Here is a 22600-nt window from a genome sequence, read left to right as displayed (position 1 = left end):
TTGTTTACATTAATCTTACGCTTCAACCAGACCATATGTTAAACCTCTAGCCTACAACAAAGACATATCAGCTACTGAAATCCTTATGGTAGTGCATTATCATCACTTGATAGATACTAATAGTCGGCACTCATTCAAATACAGTGAGATCTCACAATGTAGAAATTGAAGGGTATGTTTATATATCTGATTGTAAAATACTGTTAAAAAATGTTATTTCCTTGCTTGACCCTGTCTTTGAGATGCGTTGTATACAACAGACCAACATTCACAGACACATCTAAAGCATCCTATAAATAGCCTGGCTGCTGCCTCTACACACATCCATGCTGCTGCTGCTGTTCCCCCTGGAAGCTCCACAAAGTAAAAAAAAAAAGCTTTCTCTTCATGCACCCGTGGCATGGAATTAGTTTCAAATTATCATTACCTTTCTTATATGTGAACATCTTTAAATGTCTCCTCAAACTGCCCAAAGGAAACATGTAACTGTTTAACATAAGCCTTGACTCAGGTGGAAAGTGGATATTGACTGAAGTTTTCTCTTCTTTTACTCGTATTTCAAAAGAACTGTCCTGACTAAATCTAAGTAGCCTAAATAATGATTGAAAAATAGGTCATAGTAAAATAAAGTACCACTCGGCCAGAAACAATCAGCCCTGGTTTTTAACGGGGATTTTTGTGCTATATTCAGATTCTAATCACCCTGAAGCTTAATTTCACAGCTCAGCAGTACTAAAGATTGAAAATAGTGGGCCAGATGTGCAGATTTATTGAAATAGATAGTCTGGGCCCCATCCAATATCTCCATAATTTTCCCCAATGCCATTATTCCAGCAATGGAAGAAAAAGGCTCATATAGTACACCATAGTAACAAATAAACTAATTATGTGTCAAACTCATAGACTGTAGCCTATATATAAAGGTCAAACTGCATCTTCCTTACAGAAAAGGACACACACGTGTCCTCTATTCATTGCTAACAGGGATTTCTTTACTGACTATACTGCAGGTTTGCCATTTGACTTTTTTTAGGGAAGCAGGGGTGAGTTATTCATTATTTAGATGATCCATTTTAAACAATGGTGAGTAGAGTGGGTTCAGATCTACCTCATTCACACCAACGCAACTCCGGTTCAAGCTCCGTGCTAGAGCTTTTTAGGTTCAGAACCGGTTCTTCGGTTTAGCTCCGGCTCTTTTCACACTGCCCAGAGTCCGACTGGTGTGCGTCATTGCGTCATCGTTTGCGTCATGACGTAACCGTTTGCGTGCCTGCTTCATAAAGCCAAACCGCGCGGAAACCCCTCACAGCGGACACCGACAACAACAACAATGGCTGATTGTGCTCCAGCTTCCTCTGTACCTCTTCGGAAGACCAGATTCCCAGTAGGTAGCTGGTCTCTTCAGTGGACCACTGCTGCTTGTTAAGTTTCTCCATCGTTGTGTACAAACTGGATAAAACGCCGACTTTTTGTTGTTGTTCAGGAGTTGATCTCGCCCCTGCCCCCGCCTCGACGTAAGCGTGACGTATGTGGTGCTTTTTTGGTGCTTGAAACGAACCAGATTCTGGAGCTAAGAGGCTGCTCCGCTGCGGTGTGAACAGGAAAACCCGGTGCTTTTCAAGCTCCAGCTCCGAACCGGCCCTGAAACACCGTTGGTGTGAATGAGGTATAGAGAGGCTTTCTGTTGTCTTAACCAGAATCCTTCAGGGATCACTGTTGATAGATAAGCTGACATCAGCTCTGTGCTTAGCCAACAATCTCAGCCTCCTCCTTTTCTCTACAGAAACAGACTAAAGAACCATAACTATAAGTAAATGCAATGTGCTGTGTTGTACATTCTTGTTTTTACATATTCTGGTGTCATCATTGACAGTCTGTAGAATGGCATTCATTCTGTTGTTCTTAATAAGCTAAAGAAGCATAATACAGACACTTGATGTGAAGAATAAGTTATTGTGCCTTGAAGTGTAATTGTAAATACAAGTAAAGTGTCGCTCTGTGAATTCCAACCCATATTCGGCTCCTGCTGGGAATGACCATTTAAGAGACCAGACTGCTCAGAAAGTGTAATGTTTTCACTTCTTTAAATATCATCCTTTCTCTACTCTAAGATAAAATAAGAGTCACTGATGCTAAATCAAATTACCTTTATTTCCTTTGGTCTGGGTTTAAACCTTTTCTGCAATGTTAATGTCAGAACTCTCATAGAAATATTTGCTAAGAGGAACAATAATGGGAAAATGTCGGATCATATGAGTACGAGTGTTCCTGGAATAAAAGTAGAACGCGTAGTTTCCAGGACTCCACATGTCACATTAAGAGGAAGCAGGGTGAGGGAACCTCCATCTCAGAATGGCTCCGTCTGCGCTGGTGCTGACCAGGGTGCGGTTGTTGGAGCAGACCTTGATGCTGGTGATGCTGCCACTGTGAGCTATTCCTACATGGGTTACCGTACCTTCCAAGTAGTCCCACACCTTCACCAGCTTGTCATCTCCACCTGACATGAGAAGATGAAAAATATGTCAATAACCTGAGAGAAGTTTCAGCAGAGTAGTGTCAGTACAGGAGATGTAGACAAAGACTTCAAAAAGTGAGCACAAACTCTCATTAGTATTTGCAAGTAAATCAAACATATGGAAAATGAACACAGGAATACCAGGGTCAATACAAATCTAAACACTTAGTTATACTGTTTTTAACTAAAAGACACCATCTGAAATTACACAAAGCTGATCATGCTTTTATCTGAAAATGTTCAGCAATCAACAAGTGTAAAATTATAATCATCTAAATATTTAGTGCCCATTAACTCGTTTTGTAGATTTACACTATTTCTTATAACTGGTTGAATTATATTGAAAAGAAAATCACTAAATGGCGTGCAGCAAACACAATTTAACAGTCAGCTGACGTGTAATGGGACATTATTTTTAATGCTATTTTATTTCTATTTCTGAAATATTTTGGACTGTTTAGTTCTTGTGTCTTAATTTCTCTTATGTACATTGCCTTGTGTTTTTTATGTTGCTGCAACGCAAACATTTCCCAAATTGGGATCAATAAAGTACCTATCTATCTATCTATATATCTATCTATCTATGTATCTATCTATCTATCTATCTATCTATGTATCTATCTTTCTTTCTATCTATCTTACTAACCATCCATCCATCCATCCATCCATCCATCCATCCATCCATCCATCTATCTATCTATCTTTCTTTCTAACTAACCATCCATCTATCTATCTATCTATCTACGTATCTATCTTTCTTTCTATCTATCTATCTATCTATCTATCTACGTATCTATCTTTCTTTCTATCTATCTTACTAACCATCCATCCATCCGTCCGTCCGTCCGTCCGTCCGTCCGTCCGTCCGTCCGTCCGTCCGTCCGTCCGTCCATCCATCCATCCATCCATCCATCCATCTGTCTGTCTATCTATCTATACCTGTCACAAAGTGTTTGCCGTCCTGTGTGATATCCATGCCGTTGATGGCCCCGGCCTGCGAGCCATCCAGTTCTCTGATGGCAGATCCGTCATACACGTCCCAGTAGGCGACCTGAAGAGGCAGGTAACACATATTTGTTCATCACCGCCATTATTTATGGACACTCAAGAGGGAGAGGAACTTTGAATATACTCATAGAGCCTCTTTTCTCTACTATCAACAAGGAAAGTCAATGACACATCATTATTTCTTTGGTGTGGTTTGATTTATAGTAAAATAAAAATTCCATTTGAGGATTGGACTCACAATACAATTTATGCAGCTGACAGCATATCTTTGTAGTTGTGCTATTTTTCCATTACATCATAATATTTGGTATAATTTCCTATTATGGTAATATGCAATGTGACCTAAAGACACACTAAGCTTCCTTTACTGCCTTATTATGTGTACTATGTATGGAAATTAGTATATGTCTACGGTTGGATTATATCTACCTCATACACGCACGCACACACACATTCCAATTGAAACCATGTTTGCTGATCTAAATGGGATTTAATCATCCCTCAAGTTTTATAGCTGTCAAAGTATCAAGTCTCACAAAAGGCAATTGAAACTTGAGTTATTTATATCGCAGGCAGCAGAAACATCACAGAGCCACACAACAACAAGAGTCCTTTCTTGTTATTTATATGACCAAGCTGATTATATTTTCAAATGTGAAGACTGTAAATTAAGAGGCAGATGATCATTAAAATCAGTCTTGTGAGTCATCCTGTATGAATTAATTTATAAAAGAAGATTGAGTGGCTCTCTTTCCCTGTCTCAATGTGTGTGTAACATCACAGAAGCTATTTTAAAGTCAGCAAAGCAAATATCAAATTGAATGATTGCATAACTGAACATATCCTGACTGTAATGTTGCTAACAAATAATACACAGAAGTCTACTTTTTGACATATGCTGAACAATCGAGGTCGGCTGTGTGTAAAAGGTTAAGTAAATGTTACAAAGAGCTTCACAGAATAAGAGCAACATTTACAAGAATAGCCTGAGATAGGATTTAATTTCTCTACACAAGACCATTCCTGTAATGCATTATAGGAGGGCAAATGAAATCTCACATAGACAAATCAAAAAACTCATGGTTATTATGGAATGAAAGAGGAACAAAAGGCAAGAGAAAAAAAAATAGTATTATTTATAGTTACAGAACTGCGGAGTGATTCTCAAAGCAATAAGCTGCCCTTACAAGCCACAGGAACATTTCTGTGAGGGCCTGCCAAATGCTTCAGATAGAATGACTCGCTGATATTAATATTCCCACAAAATAACTTAACAAAACCTTATTTAGGAAAGCACAAACCAGAGGTGAGCTAGTTCAAATATCAAACACAAAGTAAGCCTTTATTTACTTCAGTACAAGATCAGAAAGCAATTCAACTCAGCTACAGTCTGTCTGTATAATTAAAAACGATAGTACCACCTTCTAAACAAACAGAAACAAAACACTACCCTTGAATAACACGAATGAGAGATCTAAAACAATGTTTAAGTACCATTTTCTGTTTAAATCTGCATGACAAAGTTACTGTCACAATCATTTTTTCTGGCTTATGTCATATACCGGCCATGGTTTCCTCTGTGCCGCAGTCACAGCCTCTCCCTTCTCCATTATCTCATTGCAGCAGCTTATTAGAGACTCCCACCTGTGTGAGTTGTCTTGGCCCATCTGTGTTCCATCCACAGCCTCGGAAACTGGCTTATAGCCACAACATGGGCCAAAAATAATTAATTACATGCAATACGGGCGAGGAAAAAATGGCAGGCCTACTGTATGCAGAGTACATCCACACACAGACAGACAGAGATTCCTTGGTAAAGGTAAGATACTCTCTTCTATTTGTTTGTAAAGAGGTTCTTTATTGTATCATATTGATTGTTTCAAGAAGGTTATGGATTGGTCTCAAAGACAATTAATTTACAAATGATGGCTTAATACTAACATCACAGAGAGATAAAGCCTTAACTGGGCACCTGTGGGGTTGATAGGGGAAGGTACATTCATTTATATCATATATATCAATATTCCAACTGCTGTATATAGATTATTCTGCACAGTTTCTATTATATTCTGTTTCTATTATATTTTATTTTATTTACTTGTACTATTTCAAAGGGGACCTAACATGCATGTATTTTATACATAAATATGTGTCCCCGGTGCGTCGGGGAACTCATGCAGCGTCAGAAAATAAAACCCTCTCTCTTTTCCTCCGTACCCAATTCTTTAAAAAAACGGGGCTACAACGAGCAGATACAGATTTGCTGCCGATATGACATAATTTCCGATTAGTGGACCCACAGAGAGTTGCTATCAGAAACAATGCCTGACGTGTTTTGGACGTGATCTCGTTTTTGTTTACATTAGCAAGCCTCGCTAACACTCAGAGCTAACCTGTACTGTAGAGCAGTGTTTCTCAAACTTTTTCATACCAAGGACCACTTAACCAATAAAAAAACACTCGCGGACATCCTAACTCCACAAATGTCCAAAAACACATCGTTTTTTACAAATTGCCTGAACATGGTACAAACAAGTGGCAACATGTGTGATGAAGGTGTTTATCTGGGCTATATTATGCAATTGAAAGTTAAACTTAAGCTCGCTCCATTGCGGAGATATTCCCGCGAGAGTGCGAAAAACTTTAATTAATTAATTAATTAATTTCAAATGTGAAATTTTACCAATATACTCACAGACCACCAGTGGTCCGCGGACCACACTTTGAGAAGCACTGCGTAGAGCATGTGTTTAAAAAGCAGGGAATACAAAAAGGAACTCACCTTGTGATAAACCCGCAAGAGAAAAAGCATTTGAGCTCCATAGTGTTAATAATCTTTGATGTGGTTTAGAACAGGATGGCGTTTTATCACAGCAGAATTTAACTTTATCTCCGGTATAATTCTGATCAGGCATTAGCTCCGCCTCCTCTTTTTTTTTCAAGCTCAGGACCCAACATCTGCGTTTCTCTAACAGGGCTGCAAAAGAGGGGTATGAGCAGTATGAGGCATGGCAACAATGGGTGATCTGTTTGGTATTTTAAGCAAAAAACTTCACAGACATTTTGTATAGGTATGGCCCTACAAAATATGTTTCCAATATAGCCTAATAGGTCCACTTTAACTGTTTTATTGTATTGCACTGTTGGAGGAGCCTGATACCTAAGATTGTCATTGTCATAACTACACTGTAGCTATGTACACATGAAAATAAAAGCCTTGAAACTTGAAACTACATACCATGTAACTGCGAAATTCCAACATTGTAATAAAGTTAGGCATCAAGGCTTCATCCTCTTAAAACACGGCATAACTGGAACATATATACCTGCTTCCGACTATCCCAAAATCTATAATGTCCCAATGTGGGATCAATAAAGTACCTCTTATCCCCTTTATATTAAGTAAGCATATGTATCTTCATATGCATCACCATCATCAACACAACCCTCCCTACCCTTCACTCCTTTTGTTTATTTCTCTCTCGACCCCTTCCTTTCTGTTCACACCTTCTCTCTGTCCTACTGGTCTGGGATTTGACTCACAGAGGCATGCTGGGATATGCTGAAGGGTTGAAGTAAGGAGAGGAGAGAGAGCAGAGTGTTGGTATTTGCTCCCCAGACAGAGCGCCTGTGTCCTGGGATGAGCAGATGGTGGATCTGGCTGGCACTCGGGTGGTACGGGCACATCCGCAGGAAGGCACGAACACCCCATCTCATCCCTCCCTTCTTTCTCTCTGAATTCCTCCCTCTCACTCTCTCTCCCTCTGCTCACTCAGCACATCGACAGTGTTAATCAGCACAACTTGTCCTCAGCTCCCAGCATGCAGGGGAAGCAACAATATGGGTCTAGTGGCGGGCGGGGGTTCAAGGGGCGTGGATGAAGTGCACAATCAAGGAAACAAGCATCCCATTCTGCCACTGTGAAATCCTGACCTTATGTAAATAAGAGTTAATCAAAATGACTGACAAAATAACAGACTTAGGGGCCTGAGTGTTTTTGTCACACCGACTAACAGCGGCTTAATTATGCTCAGCTGAGAAACAAATGACAAAGCCTTCAAACTAATCTACGGACGTGTGAGTGTGTGTGATTGTTCCAGTCTTCACTGTGCTTCTCTTTGCTGATCTTACCACAGCAGTAGGCTTTTCTCTCATGCACACTGAGTGGAGATTATAATAACAATAACAGCATAATGAGACATCTAGATTATGACTGTGTGAGTGCCAGGCTCTTTGCAGGGATTTTCTATTATTTAGTTTTCCCTGAGAGTCATGGGGAATTCTCTGCTAACCAACTCTTGCATCGCAGTGCATAAAACCAACAAGGCAAATCCCATCGTAAAGAAGCATGGACAGATTTCTGAGAATATGGGTGTTGTGAAAAGTTTCCCTTACAATGGGAATAGATAAAATAGTGGGGATATAATACATTTAATAATAAAAATGTCATTTGTACTAGCTATCTTTATTTACTTAAGTAAAAACCAGACGTACTTGCTACTTTATAGATTTAGTATACTACATTCCACGTTTTCCTCCCCAAAATGTCGTTGACGGCTAAAGTTACTTTACAGATAATAATTTGTCATAACCTTCTTGTCAGGTGAAGGTCCATGTATCTCCATATTTGCTGTTATAGACTTTTTTTAATGAACTGTAGAAAAACGTTATGGGTTGAGAAGTTTCTTCTGGCTTTTAGGCAAATAAACCCTTTTAAGACTGGAAATAGAATATAGAAAATTGTCACAACAACTGAATAAAGGGCTGTTTTTCTGAGCCCAGGTAAATGTGTCTTTTTAAAGATACGTGGTTCTCGAATAACAGTTCTGAGTGCAGACATGTTACTTGAAGAGGAATTTTCAGTATGGTCTGAGTACTGTGCTAAAACATACCTTTCTGTCAGTGCCACCGGTAATGAGCTGGTATTCCTCGGGGTGGTAACACACTGTCCGGAACATTGTGCTGGCAATAACCATCTGAAGACTCGCGAACCGCCTACAGCAGAAGATGAAAATAAGAGAGAGAAGTCAGTCTATTGAAGCGGTCTAGAAAATGTGGTTAAAAATGTCCCTCACGTCATCAACTACTAAACACATTTGTATTTTTCTTTTCAAACTTTAGTTTTTATTGAGTTAAGTTTATACATAATGGAGAGACAAAACAGAAAAATCACATTGTACTTATGGCTTTTCTTGGCTTATAACAATGATAGTAAACACAAGTACAAGATCATAAATAAAATACAATGAAATAAATAAAATAAATGGTTACAATTTGCATACAGCAGTTTAATGTGTTTAACATGATCCTATTTCCAGGGAACAAACTAACATAAACCTGTAACAGTATAGATTCACATTTAAAATAAATTCTTCCGAGCACAAACCATGCAAATTAAGCACCCACACAACTTGCCCACACTCTTCTCTTGTCCAATCTTGTCTGACTAATATTAATTTAGTTTGTTAGTAATCATAGGAAAGGCATACTTTACTCCACAGACTTGTTCATTGAAGAGGATAGACAGTGAATAAAACATGACCACCATTAGAGTTTAAGTTAAAGCTTTTGATCTCCACACAGAGAAGCCCTGCAGATTAAAAGATTTGAAGATGTCTTAATAAATAATGCCCTGGGTTTCTTTTTATTCCTAATGTTCCAGCCAGACACAGATGACCAGCTTCAACCGTTCACTCTCATTACAACACAAATATAAAAAGCAGCACTCTCTATTTTCTCTCATTTGCATATCTTGTGGTGGCTATGTACTGTAGATCACAACCATTTTCTTTTATAATAGATACTTTGATTTGTTGTTTAAATAAGGCACCTTTATACTTGTTTTTTGTTGTTCACTGCAAAACACACCTTTTATTAGTCCATTTATTGTCAGAAACATTTTTGTATTATTATAATATTTATAACAAAGAGATGCAAAACAAAACAAAAAAGCAAAACGTTCAAGGTGCAAAAAAATCAAACAAAATGCATTCTCAAATAGTCTCTGTCATGTTCAACAGAAGAAGCTTAAAAATACTTTTCTGGTCCTAGCGTAGATTATTCTTGAAAATAATGGATTAGGTCATCAGCCTCATGTTCGTCACGTTGTAAACGAATACAAATGTTTGTACAAAACAACCAAAAAAGAAATAACTTTTACAATGACAAGAAACAAGAAGTGTGAGTTTACAGGTTCACAGGTCCTGCTCACCTTCCTCCATTGTAGGAGAAAACTAAACTAGGATGAATTCACCTTAAGGTGTTAGGGTAAAATTAAGAATGAATTGACTACAACGTTGACCCAGTGGGGCTGTGTTGCTGCTGTGTACTGCATTTCATACTACTACTAAAAGGCAAATGTGAGTATTGTATGCACTATGCACAAACAAAAGTTTAAAGATGAAACATCCTGTATATGTAAGGTGTGTTGTTGTTGCCTTTGGTTCAGAAACAAGTGTGTGGGTATGCAGATGGGCTACTCACACTAAGTCCCAGATGATGCAGGCACCATCAGAGCTGGCAGTCACACACTCTTTGTCGTCACTTTTGATTTTGATACAAGTGACGGTGGCTTTGTGCTCTTTCATGGTCTCCAGCAGCCGATGGCCGGGTGGCTGCAGCTCCCAGACACGGACCTACAACAGGTGAACCAAAACTCGTCAAATCTCTCAGGAAATCTCTAATACATCAGATGTTACACCTAAGAGAAAATATCCTCTCTGTTTAAATGATTTCTAATGCAATTGTAGAACAAATATAAAAAACATAGAGCAAAAAAAAAACATAATCCGTCAAACTGCACTATACTGTACACCGGAGCGGCCAAACACATAACATATTGAATATGTATTTGCAGAGTATGTTTAGCATAGTTTGGGATCTTAGTCATAGATGTATAATGGATTATATCATCATTTGCATGCAAGCATCTTAACCGAAATGATCCTTAATAATTCACAGTTTCACATTTTCATAGAAGTTACTTAATTAAATGTTATGGCTTCTTCCATGATTCATTTTTCACCCACCATAAATAACAGAAATGCACAAACAGCTCCTCATAAGACATAACTCTGGCAGGAACATGTCTTCCTCTACTACCAAAAACTAAGCTGCATAATTATGACTTATTTAAGCATATGGCTTCTACATTAAAAAACACCTGTCTAGAATCAGTGTGTTGTGCAACCAACTGTTCCTGCATGTATTACACATGGTGTCTGCGACAGGAGATTCACCTAGAGGGAATTAGTTGGCACTGCAATTGTAAAACGTTATATTATCATTCTTATCATGCAATGGGGCTTTTGGAGAATGTCAATGGGGTACTTTGTGTTTTCATTTGGTGAGAACACCAAAGGTTGCACATTTATCATCAAAATTCTAAGTGTAGGTTTGTCCTGTCTACTGACCTGCCCCGATCCCCCCCCACTGACGATCCTCTTGCAGTCCTTGGTGCCAGCAATTGCTGTCACCCCCATTCTGTGTGCGTGGTCAATGGTGAGCATGAGCCGGCCACTTTCTGGCGCAAACACACGAATCTTGCCATCGTTCCATGCTTCAAGAGAGAGAAAACCATGTTTAATTGAACAAGAACATTCACTTGATTCGATGTGTAAAGTATCTAACTTGGGAACAAGTGTTACAGGTGTTGGGGAACGAGTCATCATGACTGATCCACATCTTATGACGACACTACACCTCAAAAAATGGAAAAAGATATACGATGTCTTGACATCTAATGTCTTGTTGGCAGATCTTTCTGCATGATACCAACCACTGACGATGCTGTGTCCGTCAGCCATGAAGTCCAGGGAGTTGCAGGTCATGTTGGGCACAGTGATGCGCAGCAGCTCTTTGGGCTTGTCTATGTGCCACAACCTGATGTCCTCCTCAGAGCAGGTTCCAAACAGTTCCGATGTTCCACTAACATATACAAAAGAGAGAGAGAGAGGAAGAGATTTGGATTTATAGTTAAGTGAACATGGGCATCACCTGTCTGTTGTAACATAGTGCTTATTGAATTAAAGGCATTTATGATAGGATTAACCATGCATCCATTGATAAATTAATTAATGTATAAATTCAATACATTACCCAAGTCTTTATACAATATGACCAAAACGAAAACTGTGCAAACTGGACATGGATAAGGCAAGCATATGTCACCCTCTAGTGAGCACAATGGAGTACTGAAATCATGCATTGTGAATGATTAATTGGGTTTGCCCAAAAAAAGACATACTGCCATTAACTATAACGGTTTGGGAAGGAAGCTAAAGCATAGAATGAGAACAGACAGCTGGCCGAACACCTTTTTTTCAGGTTTATCGGAAAAAAACTGAATATTATTCTCCCAAATGTCATACACTTGAGTGATTTTAAACAGCGCATCATGAATACTTTGTTGAAAAAAGGGTTATACTGCACACTCGAGGGAAGGTGATGATGGTATAGCATAATGGTGTTCCTCAATTAATATTTCATGCCAAATCTAAAATCTGTAAAAGGCCTTTTGCCATTCTCTCTTGTTGAACTTTGAATGCTTCTCTCCGTGAATGGTGTCTGGGCCACTTACAAACATATGGCTACGTCCTTCACAGCACTGTTGTGGCCTGTGGAAATGAGCTCAGCTTTGAATTCATCATAACTGAAGCGGAACATTTGAGCAGCGCTGGTTCCAACAAAGAACTGCTGGCCCTCTCCTCTTATAGCGATGGAGGTCACCGCCTTATCCAGCTCTACTTTCCTGATGTGGGAAAAAAATGAACACTGTTTGCATTACAGAAGTAGCCCTGGTAGTTAATCTAATATATAAGATACAGCTGTGAACCTCACACTACACGATGTATTACATGTGGATGATTCAAAGATACAGTTGTTGGACTCACTTGAGAGTTTTGAAGTTAGTGCTGGAACAGAGAGTGAATGTGCCAGATCCAGAGCCGACAAGAAGGTCCCCAGACTTCAGCACCCTGAGGACATTGACACCCTGCACAGAGAATACAGAGCACTGAGAGAAAGACCTGGGGAGTTTTTATTACATATTAAAGCGCTGCCCAAATGAGTTCCAAGTAATAAAAGCTAAAAGACTTTTGGATACCCGCAATCAAGACTAAGTTCAACAATGAGAGGGAAGTACATAACAATCCATTAACCCTTATGTTGTGTTCGGGCCTCCCGTGACCCGTTTCAAGTTAAAATGATATAAGAACTACGCTCTAGTTTTTTGTATCGGAACAAGGCTTCATGATATCCTCCACAACAGCTAGATAAACACTACCAAACTGATTTTGACAATTTTAGCCAAGTCTGAAGGTCTCTAAAAAAAAAGTGTATAATTTGGTGTTCGGGTCTGGGGAGACCCAGCAGAATTGTTGTGGGTCACTCGAGGTCAAATTTGGCCCAATCAAGATTCATCTTTGACTTTAGACACCCCTCCCCCACCCCCTTCATACACTGTAACAATAATTGTTCGCAAAACATGCACCTGGTCTCCCCTCCCTCTGCCCCCACGGGAACTCCACCTTTCTCAAAGAATATGTGCACTAACACTTGAACCTGAACACACACATGCATGTGTGCAATATGTGGAGTAATGTGTTTTGTTACAATATAATGTGTTTCGTTACAATATAATGTGTTTTGTATATACAGTCTATGGTTTTGTTACAATATAATGTGTTTTGTATATACAGTCTATGGTTTTGTTACAATGTCATGTGTTTTGGGGCCATAAAATAAAGTTACAACAGGATTGTACGGTTATGAATGCATAATAAGTTAGTTATGATGTAGTTAAAACAATATTGGATGATATTCATTTTTTTTGTGTGTTTTGGACTGAGATAAATCATGGGTCAAAATTGACCCGCGAACACCATGAACGGTAACAGCTTTTGAACACAACACAAGGGTTAAAGGCAGAAAATAAATTGGTCATAGATTAAATGAAACACATGAAATGAGCCAGGCTTAGATTTCCAAAATAGAAGGCCATCAGGATTACAGTTCAATCAGCTCTGTATACGCAGCAGAAGTCCTCACTGCTAGGCAAAGCGTGTGTTAGCAACAACTGATATCACCTTCACATAATGACTCTATTTACGCGAACCTACCAGGCTGTATTTTGTTTTAGCTGGACCACATTCACTCAGAAGTCCTGTCTTCAGGTTGACTTTCATTATGTCTCCACTGGTGGTGCCACAGAAAATGAATTTATCATCCTCTGAGATCTGTGTCAAGACATAAACAACTCAACATTAACATGATCCGATATCAGTGTATCTGAATATGAATGGTAATATCACATTAAATTGCCAGACATGGTAAAAGATTGTTAGCTGTGTATTTAACCTAAAACATCTACTGCAAATGTGCCCCTAATCATTTAGTTACTTGTGGCAAAAGCAAAGATAGACTTCAAAATGGGACAAATAAACTGGACAAACTGATGTGAATGAAAGACTCTCGAGGCCTCATACCTCTATACATTTCACAATCCTCTTCAGCTTGCCTGTCTGACACTCTGTGGGTCTGATCTTCCTGTTGGGGAGGTCCAGCTCCCAGACTCGCAATGTACCACTGCTCAAAAAAACAACAATGAAAATAAAATACTTTACGAGAACAGTAGGAGTACATGGCTGACACCTGGTTTACAGAATGTTAGTAGCCAGCATCACTCACCTCCCAGCAGAAACAAAAATATTGTCATTGGTGTTTGAGTACTGCACAGTGAGGCAGTGCCCGGCGCTGTGCGCTGAGGCTGGACTCCCACAGACAGCCTTCTTGGTCTCAATATTCCATACTATTATACTGAAAATACACCAAAAACAGCAGACACAATAAACAAAAAGAGGATATGTACTATTGAGTGAATTTACATACTACTGAAGGAAATTATATTCTATTACATTTTCTTCTTTAACTGCAGAACTTGATTTGCAGGAAAGTACTGATGACTTATGAAGTGTAAAACTGTGATATTGCGCCCAGAACAGTGTCTCAATTTACATTAAGACGGTCTCTGCAGTAAGCTCTGTTTTGAATTTCACACGGCAAAATGTTGTATGATTGAGAAAGGTCAATAAATAAAATGTTTTTGCATGACAATGACATTGTGTTTAGTGTCATAAAGACCCTGCAATTGAGATTTAGTTTAGGTTCTGTAATAACATTTCAAACTAGTAAGGGGCCGATTATATCAGGAGATTTTGCTTTTCAGCTGATCATGTGTCTCTTTTCTTTATCTGGTTATTTGGGAAAAGCATAATGTATTCGGACCTGTACCACCCACACTTAATATTTACCTGCCATCGTCCTGACCTCCGAGGGACACCAGGTACTTGTCGTTGGGAGAGAATGCCAGTGCCTCTACTTTAGCCTGGTGGAGCAACACCTGGGCATATATTGTTCGTTTGGCATAGTCCCAGATGATAACCGTAGCCTAGGATATTTATTAAAATGCTACATGTGAAAATGACATGTTTATTTTGCCATTTAGCTTACTATGGATAGATTCAAGACCATATATTTCTGAAGCAAAAAAACAGTCTGCTTACTAATGCACATAAAACATTGTGTTCAAATCAGAAACTATGAAATATAATAATAATACTAATAATTCATTTTATTTGTATAGCACCTGTCATGCACAAAGCAACCCAAAGTGCTTTACAGAAAACATAAAGCTGACAATACATAAAAATAGGTTAAAATAAAACAATTTTAAAAAAAAAAGAAAAAAAAAAGATAAATAAAAGCAAAACAGAAAAAATACAGTAAAACATGGACAATAATACTAGTGAGAATTGAAAGTTAACAAAACTTAAAAGCCATATTAAAAAGATAGGTTTTTAATTTGCTTTTAAACATTTCAAGGATCTAACAACTGCACCTACCTTAAAGCCCTTGAAGTTGACCTGTCCAGAGGCAATGTACACTCCACCTTTGGACACTGAAATACAGGACACATTGTTGGTGTGTCCATGCAGGAACTCCTGCTTGCCATCTTTGATTCTCTTCAGGATGACAGCGCTGCCCAGAGGATAGATCAGGTACTCTCTGTCGGGATGGACTCTCAAGCCAGAAATCACATGACCTTATGGGACAAAATGTAGCATAACATAATAATAAAGATATAACGTGTTTTAAAATCAAAAAAGGCAAAGACAAACTGTTTGTGATCATTATGGCTGTCTCTTGTTTTCAAAGATAATGTTAATTAAGTAGACAGCCATGACAACGTGCAATACTTCCCAGCTAAACCGGCCAAATACATCGTAGAGTCTAAAAAAGAACTGTATCCTGACACTTTCTTATATTTTACTTTTATGAACATGGTAATAATTGGCATTTAAAATATCACACATTTTACAGATAAACTTCTAACATTATGCATACTAACTGAAAAGCAAACCCCCAGATGATTAATGTGCGCACATTAGCGTGCTAGCTTGTTGTATTCCTTAACGTTTGATTTGTATTAACGCTATATTAGTTAAAACCGAAGTGTGCAGAACTTACCGCTGAACCCAATTACAGACTCCAGTTCAAGCTGCGGCACAGCCTGTGTTTCAGATGTATTTGCCATCTCTTTTTACTGTAAATTGTTAACGTATGTCTACTTTTATCGAACAAATGTTGTGTCAACTAAAGTTACACCAAACACACGTTACCTAGCAACCGCTGGTATTCTGTTGGACACTCTCATTGGTCGACAAAACTTCCTCGTTGCCTTCATGTCCTCTCGGAAATGTCAGCACTTAAAAGGCGTACATACAAACCTGAGGGTAGATAGGTGTTTGTACCCTTTTGTAGACAAGCATGTAATAGCATGTTTCTGTGTAGCGTTAAAAGTACTGCAAAGGTTTAACTATTGAAAATATATATATCATTTGACAAAAGAGTACAAAACATGGTTTATTTTTGGCATTCTTTGTTATTAGAAAGAAAGTACAAATAGAAAACAACAGAGTTAATGGTAATACTGAACCCATGCATCACCACACATCTTAGTGCTGGTTAATGTTCACGTGTGCCCTCAGTACGGTAGCGGATCACGTTAGTTTATGTTGACCTATATTGGAAAGCAAACATTTTACTATTTTTTCACTTTTCCATTCATCAAAGAGTTGTAGATAATTGGTACATTCTGTAACATGTATTAGTTTGGTTGTAAGTCAAAAAGAGTTGCAGGTCTTATTGAGGGCATCTCTACTTTGGTTGTGACATATCTGTTGGTTAGTAAGAAACATGAATTCATTATACGATGAGATATTTTTACACACCATCTAAAGGCAGGTCTAAATGTGTCATAAGTAAAGATGTAAGCAGATAATCGCTACATAGAGCATTGTACTTAATTAGCAACGTCCTCTAAATTCATAAAAATAACGGAACACAGCTTAGATTCGAACAATATTGGGGGGGGGGGAAATCTCCTTTGGAGCCTTGTACTGAGAATTTCTGACTGATATGTTGTAATAGCAAAGCAAGCTGTGAGATGAATTGTACCATAGTTTCAAAATTAGATCTTTATAACTACAAATGTTTACTAGTGGAAATGTGGAAACAATATGGAAGATACAAAGATGTGTTGTATTGCTTAGTGTGTTTAAACAACACAAAAGCTGTTTTGCATTTGTTGTTCTTACTTAAGGAGCTATTCACATGAATACTGTAGCTGGGCTCTTGTGTTTCCCCTTTTTACCCAAATATTTGCTATGTCACAATGTTGCAAAAGTGGAACATCATAAATGTATCCCTCTGATAGTTTCAGATCTACTCCCTTAAAGGTTACTTCCTTGGCCCTTGCTACATCCTTCCACCAAGTCTCATGGACTACCGGCCAATACATTTTCTGTAATCCTGCGGTCAAACACACAAGCAGCAAGAAGAGAACAACTTCAACAAGCATAACCTCCTTGGCAGGGGTAATCCCTACAATTTAGTACATTTGAGCTTATGATAACTTGAAAATGAAATGTCCTTTTATACAGATTTCACTTCAATTTTCAACTGCTAGGATTCTCAGAGGCTCCTTCAAAACTTAATGTGTCTTTGGTCTTCTCCATAGACATCTGTATGTGTGTGTGCGATCTCCGGTGCCTGCTGAGAGAATGGCTCCACGAAAACCTGCGACCACAGGTGAGGCACAGATAGGGTCTTTCTCCTGTGTGTGTCCGCTGATGTTTCGTCAGTGACTTGTACCTTGTAAAGGTTGCCCCACATTCATTGCAAATATATTTCTCTGACTTAATATGAACATTTTGTTCATGTTCTTTCATGTTGCCCAGCTGCGAGAAGCCTTTACCACACACGGGGCAAAGATGAGGTTTCTCTCCAGAGTGGGTCAAGCCGTGAATATTTAAATCCTGACGAGAATAAAATCCCTTCGCGCAGATAATGCATTTATATGGTCTTTCTCCTGTGTGGCTCCTCATGTGTCTTTTGAGGCCTTCTGAGCGCGAGAAGCAGCTCTCACACAAGGTGCATCTAAAAGGTTTCTCTCCTGTGTGTGAGCGGAAGTGTCGACGGAGCTCTGAGGCCTTGAAGAAACACATCCCACAGTCTGCACAGCAGTGAGGTTTTTCTGGCTGCTCCTCGTGCGTTTTTTCATGTGCTTTGCAGTGACCAGACTCAGCAAATCCTTTTCCGCAGACCGAGCAGGTGTAAGGCCTCTCACCGGTGTGCATTCGCTTGTGACGGACAAGTTTGTTAAGTTTACTGAACGTCTTCATACAGTAAGAACACTGATGAGGCACCTTTGGTTTCTTTGAGTGTGTGCGCTTGTGTCTCTCTAACTTTGAAGGCCTGTTGAACACTTTCCCACAGTCGGGACACGGGTGCTTGTTAGTCCGACTGTGGCAACTCTGGTGTCGGATAAGCTTCTCTTCTTGTGTGAAACTCTTTTCACAATGCTCACACTGATGGACAGTCTTAGGCTTCCTCATGTGTACAGGTTTATGCCTCTCTAGCTTTGATGGTCTGTCAAACGCCTTGCTGCAGATGGAGCAAGTGTAAGACTTCTCTGCATGGTTAGAGTCCTCGGGCTCAGAGGCGGAGGAAGAATCATTGGAATCTGAGTCTGTGGTGACCTCCACAACGACTTGTCCCGGACCTGAGGAGAAATGATATCAAAGAATATCAGTATTCTAAGAGTAATTTAATTTAATAGAAATTTCACCGAGTCACGTTTTATAAACATCTTTGAAAACTTTACTGAATTAAAATTCAGTCCGCTGCAATGAAACACTCTTATAAACTTGAATGATGAGAAAAATAATACAATACAAAGAAGCTTCAATACTAACTTTTCTCTGGAGATTCTGTTTTAGAGACAGATGCCGTGTCTGGACCCATGACTGCAGCCTTTGAACACAAAAACAGACACAGTGGATTCAAAAATGACATCAGTAAAGTGGAGATATTATTCGAGATTTTGGATATTGAAACTAGCCAATAGCCATTTTTACAAAAACACACAATCTAACAAACAATCTTGATAAGGATCTCTCAGATTTGTGCGTTGTTTTATTGTGACATGATGCACAATGAGATGTTATTAGCAAGCTCTAATGGATTATGAATTGAAATGGTTTAAGTTGCCCACTAGGTTACAGATATGTGCTACTGTGAAATCCAATTGTATGTGTTTAATAGCTATTTGCAATTGTATTTTTCACCTGAGAGATCAAAACTGACAGTTAAACACATTTATGTTCAAGATTCAAGGAGCTGGTGTCATGATGTGTATAATGCATGCTGATATGATGAAAGTATGTGAATTATATTGTTTAAGACTATTTCAGCAAGGGACTGTTAAAGTTTGAGTTTTACCAATAATACATAGCTTTGTTATCAAGAGTATACTCTACCATATGCCTGCTTCTAACTGACAACCAGACATGTGGAGTGTCTGATAGTAAGGACACCACAGAAAAGCATGAAGCAGAACAATCCAACTTTTCTCTCAGCCAGCCTTATTTTCTGTATTACATGTTTTATCTACAGTATGGTGTTAAAGATGAACGATGACGGCATACTTAAGGCTCATTGGTGTTTTAAAGGATTCTCGCCCGTTGAGATATATACTATTTATATGATCTAACATGCAGCAGCTTAGATGTTTATAATACTGCACATCAGCAACGTGTAACTTATTTGAGAAGGGAATAGGAGACAATGCTAAAAACAATACAAAAGGGTACACATATAGAAGCTTGGTACAAGAGCTATAATCACAGAATGCACCTTGTGAAAACAACATCTGCAAACAGACAGGGCGACCTCGCTAAAATGTTTCTGAGCTTAGCATGACCGCGTGTCACAACAGAGAGTGTCACAACAGAGAAACCCCGACTGCAGTATGGTTAATGTCTAAACCATTGTATTGCTGAAGTGACTTTAAAGATTGAGGTCAGGTGATTGATTTTATGAGACGCGCATGCATACAAAAAGGTAACGTTGGCTAACTTAGCTAGAGCTAACGCTGTTAGCTAGCATAACAAAAGGTGTATACGATGATTCAGGCCATATTAAACTGTATCCCACCTCTCTTATACTCCTTAAAACCGAAGGTTGTTATATGTTAAGTCCGTAAAGGTTTAAATGTAACCTACTTCACATCTGAAGATAGCTAGTCACTGCAGCTTGCTAAACCAGCTGTAGCATTGTGGATAACCGTGGCCACCCTTTCCCTTGCACGGTACCTTCACTTGCGTCACGTAAATTCGGAAGTTAGGTGTAGTTGATTAGTATTTAATTTCTTCATGCGCCACGTAGCGTACCTGCTGTGGTATTGTTGTGTTGAGAGGACGGTACGCATCATGTACATCGTATTTCTTTATTGTAAAGAACAATGTGTCGAAAAGAAACATCCAAATCCCACACTGATTTACAGAGGAATCCAGACGAACTGGCATTTCGTTGTGGGCATCGATTCTATTATCTGTACATAATCTGTGTTATGTCTGTTATAACAACAAATAAAGAAATACATAATCACGTTTTCCCAGTTTAGATTGGCCAACTGTAACGTTTATCACTTTCAACATTTTCATCAGCACTTAAACGCAGCAATAGAGTAGGCTTGTTTGAGACGCGTTGCGATTCGCCTCGAAAGTAGACGAGAATAGCCGATCGCAGCCGGGGGAGGTCTCAAACAGCCCGCCTGAAGTCGGACAGCTCGGAGTCGGCTTCGTCTTCTTCTTCTTCTCTCGGTTATTTGGCGGATTGCAAACAACTTTAAGGTGCATACCGCCACCTCCGGAGTCGGCTTGACTCGGTTTGCATTTATAAAGAATGCACACATGTGTTTAATCGTTAATGTCAGATATGTACTAAGTAAATACATTTGTTCCTGCTCAAGATTAGATTCAACTTTATTGTTATTGCACATATTACAGGTACTGAGACAACGAAATGCTTCTAACCAGGTGCAACAAGCAGTAAAGTGAAAAGTAATGTACACAATCTACAGAATAAAATATAGAATGAATTGAATGATGAATAAACAGTGAGGGGTATGAATACACTAGATATACACAGCAGCCTGTGAGCAGTATGAACAGTTTGTATGAATATGCTAAGATATATAAAGTATGAAACGGTAAGCAGTGCAAGTATAGTAGCCTATAAAATATATGGATATTAATTTCATGATGATAAACATTGTGGAACAATGATGAAAAATGGGAATGGATGTGGCGACGTAAAACTGACACAAAACAACAACAAACTTTTGCTGAGCCAATTGGAGAGTTTCATCAGCAGCACGTGGTAAAAACCACCAATGAGCGCTCAGCTCGAGATACCAGCGAGTCGTTTCCCATCAAGCATTTCGCTTCCGCAGCCCGTGGAGAGCAACTGCGCCGCCTCGCCGCGCCTCGCTCTCAAGGCTGCGGGCGTCTTTGTCCCGCGAGATTTCAACGTCTCATGTAGGCGAGCCTCCAGAGCAAGTCGGACAAAATCTACACTACAGGCGTCAAAAAATGCTTTCAACGCTTCGCCCATTCATTTGAATGGGGTGACGTAGGATATTTTCAAACTTCGCCGAACTGCATTGTGGGTAGCATGGCAAGGCGTTGCAAGCATCGCGAGCGTCTATCGGTGTCAAAAGTTGAACAATGTTCAACTTTTGAGGCTCGATGCTTGCTCGAAGCTGGCGTCAGCCAATCAAATCCCGTTTATGCAAATCCCGCCAGTACAAGCGCTAGCCAATCAAACCGCGTGCAAGCTGGGAGAGCCAGACCGCAGTTCATTTCCTCATATTCCAAACGAGAAATTACGGTAGCAAATCACCCGGTTCTTTACGACCAGAACTATTTACCGGGATACAAACCGGAGGAACCAGGCATTGAGGGAGGTGGCAGAGACAGTGGGTGAAACTGGTAGGTTTTCGCCTGTTTGGGGAGTTTATATCCAGTTTACTTCGTTTTAACATTGCTATTGCTTTGTATGTCGGGGGCGGGAGATTCATGTGATTGGTTGTTGGTCGCGTTGCTCGCGAAAAATCGCCAAGCTTCAGACACGCCCAGCTTCAAGCTTTTTTGACGCCTGTAGTGTAGACGGGCCGTAACGGTTCCTCCGGTTTGTATCCCGGTAAATAGTTCTGGTCGGAAAGAACCGGGTGATTTGCTACCGTAATTTCTCGTTTGGAATATGAGGAAATGAACTGCGGTCTGGCTCTCCCAGCTTGCACGCGGTTTAATTGGCTAGCGCTTGTACTGGCGGGAATTGCAAAAACGGGATTTGATTGGCTGACGCCAGCTTCGAGCAAGCATCGAGCCTCAAAAGTTGAACATTGTTCAACTTTTGACGCCGATAGACGCTCGCGATGCTTGCAACGCCTTGCCATGCTACCCACAATGCAGTTCGGCGAAGTTTGAAAATATCCTACGTCACCCCATTCAAATGAATGGGCGAAGCGTTGAAAGCATTTTTTGACGCCTGTAGTGTAGACGGGCCGTAACCATCATGCAACGCACTAGCAAGACGTTGATCGCAACTGCGCAGGTCTGCGCAGGTCTCGCTTGTCTCAAACAAGCCTAGTGTCACAGTGACGCGTCCTAAAAC

The 22600-nt window shown here is 39.6% G+C and overlaps 2 protein-coding genes across 4 annotated transcripts; both read right to left on the bottom strand.

The window, feature by feature from the left end:
* Positions 1 to 2132: 2132 nt before the first annotated feature.
* Positions 2133 to 16211, bottom strand: cfap52 (cilia and flagella associated protein 52). The gene is made up of 14 exons (XM_034203585.1): positions 16049 to 16211; positions 15424 to 15623; positions 14833 to 14969; positions 14210 to 14338; positions 14008 to 14107; positions 13642 to 13758; positions 12415 to 12515; positions 12102 to 12272; positions 11301 to 11449; positions 10936 to 11081; positions 10007 to 10158; positions 8416 to 8518; positions 3455 to 3566; positions 2133 to 2497 (listed from the first exon to the last, which is right to left on the bottom strand). Exons 1-14 carry the CDS (start codon positions 16113 to 16115, stop codon positions 2316 to 2318), a joined length of 1866 nt encoding a protein of 621 aa, XP_034059476.1. The 5' UTR covers positions 16116 to 16211; the 3' UTR covers positions 2133 to 2315.
* Positions 16212 to 16431: 220 nt separating this feature from the next.
* LOC117538063 (zinc finger protein 239-like) lies at positions 16432 to 20674 on the bottom strand. 3 transcript variants are annotated; one of them, XM_034203582.1, is made up of 3 exons: positions 20314 to 20674; positions 18838 to 18895; positions 16432 to 18644 (listed from the first exon to the last, which is right to left on the bottom strand). In XM_034203582.1, exons 1-3 carry the CDS (start codon positions 20446 to 20448, stop codon positions 17539 to 17541), a joined length of 1299 nt encoding a protein of 432 aa, XP_034059473.1. In that variant the 5' UTR covers positions 20449 to 20674; the 3' UTR covers positions 16432 to 17538. The 3 variants fall into 3 exon arrangements, with proteins under 3 accessions (XP_034059473.1, XP_034059474.1, XP_034059475.1); XM_034203583.1 differs by lacking the exon at positions 20314 to 20674 and adding an exon at positions 20146 to 20274; XM_034203584.1 differs by lacking the exon at positions 20314 to 20674 and adding an exon at positions 20078 to 20269.
* Between the last annotated feature and the right edge of the window lie 1926 nt (positions 20675 to 22600).

The sequence above is a fragment of the Gymnodraco acuticeps genome, unplaced genomic scaffold, assembly GCF_902827175.1.
Source record: "Gymnodraco acuticeps unplaced genomic scaffold, fGymAcu1.1, whole genome shotgun sequence".
NCBI classification, from domain to species: domain Eukaryota; kingdom Metazoa; phylum Chordata; class Actinopteri; order Perciformes; family Bathydraconidae; genus Gymnodraco; species Gymnodraco acuticeps.
This window is presented reverse-complemented; position numbering and strand designations above follow the sequence as displayed.